At 73.2% G+C, this 844-nt stretch overlaps 1 protein-coding gene across 1 annotated transcript in view; it reads left to right on the top strand.

The window, feature by feature from the left end:
- The window catches only part of AGRN (agrin), a 17,920-nt gene that overhangs the window by 3,145 nt on the left and 13,931 nt on the right, over positions 1-844 (top strand). The window contains exons 2-4 of the mRNA XM_012734546.1: positions 33-47; positions 486-704; positions 781-836. Coding sequence (XP_012590000.1) covers positions 33-47; positions 486-704; positions 781-836 — 290 coding nt within the window. The remainder of the gene's footprint in view (positions 1-32; positions 48-485; positions 705-780; positions 837-844) is intronic.

Genomic DNA, 844 nt, shown 5'->3' with positions numbered 1-844 from the left:
GCGGGCAGGATGAGGCGTCGACCTGCCGCCAGGAGCCCGCAGCCGAGGTCTGCCCCTGGGGTGGGGGGGAGGGTGTGCTCGCTGCTGCCTGGCCTCGTGGTCCTCAGAGCAAGTGGACAGACACCTCCCCGGCGTGGCCCTGGGTGTGACTCTGGGCTGCCCACCCCACAAAGGGGGCCTCGCTCGCAGGGGTGTCCTGGGGCCACAGGTGGCTAGGGGTCAGTGGTCTGGGGGCAGGGAAGCCGGGCCATCTGCAGCCCACTGCGGTCCGCCAGGCGCTCGCGTCTTGGGGGCAGCCCCCTCTCTCCCGGGCCATTCGGGCCTGTGTCCCGTCCACTGTGTCCCCGTCTGTCGTGTGTCTGTCCCTTTCTCTGCTGCGTCCTGCGCGACGGCTTCCTCCCGCCGGCGCCTCCGCCCACCCCAGAGCTCTGCTGCAGGGGCTGGGAGCCGCGGGCAGGTGGCCGCTGACGCCGCGTTTCTCCCAGACCAGCCTCCCTCTCCGTGCCGAGGGGTGCAGTGCCCGTTCGGGGCGACGTGTGCTGTGAGGAACGGGGAAGCCCAGTGTGCGTGCCCACAGGCGTGCTCGGGCGTCTACGACCCCGTGTGCGGCAGCGACGGTGTCACCTACAGCAGCACCTGCGAGCTGGAGGCCACCGCCTGCACTCTTGGGCGGGAGATCCGGGTGGCTCGCCGGGGACCCTGTGGTCAGTGGAGCGCGCGGGACGCGGTGGGGGGCGGGGGGCGGTGCGGCCACTCGCGGGTGACCCAGCCTCCCCCCAGACCGCTGCGGGCAGTGCCGCTTCGGAGCGCTGTGCGAGGCGGCCAGCGGCCGCTGCGTGTGCCC

The sequence above is a fragment of the Condylura cristata genome, unplaced genomic scaffold (assembly GCF_000260355.1).
Source record: "Condylura cristata isolate star-nosed mole 26May11 unplaced genomic scaffold, ConCri1.0 scaffold00058, whole genome shotgun sequence".
Classification (NCBI taxonomy): Eukaryota; Metazoa; Chordata; class Mammalia; order Eulipotyphla; family Talpidae; genus Condylura; species Condylura cristata.
The sequence above is the reverse complement of the archived record's forward strand: the minus strand, read 5'-3'. Positions and strand labels throughout refer to the sequence as shown.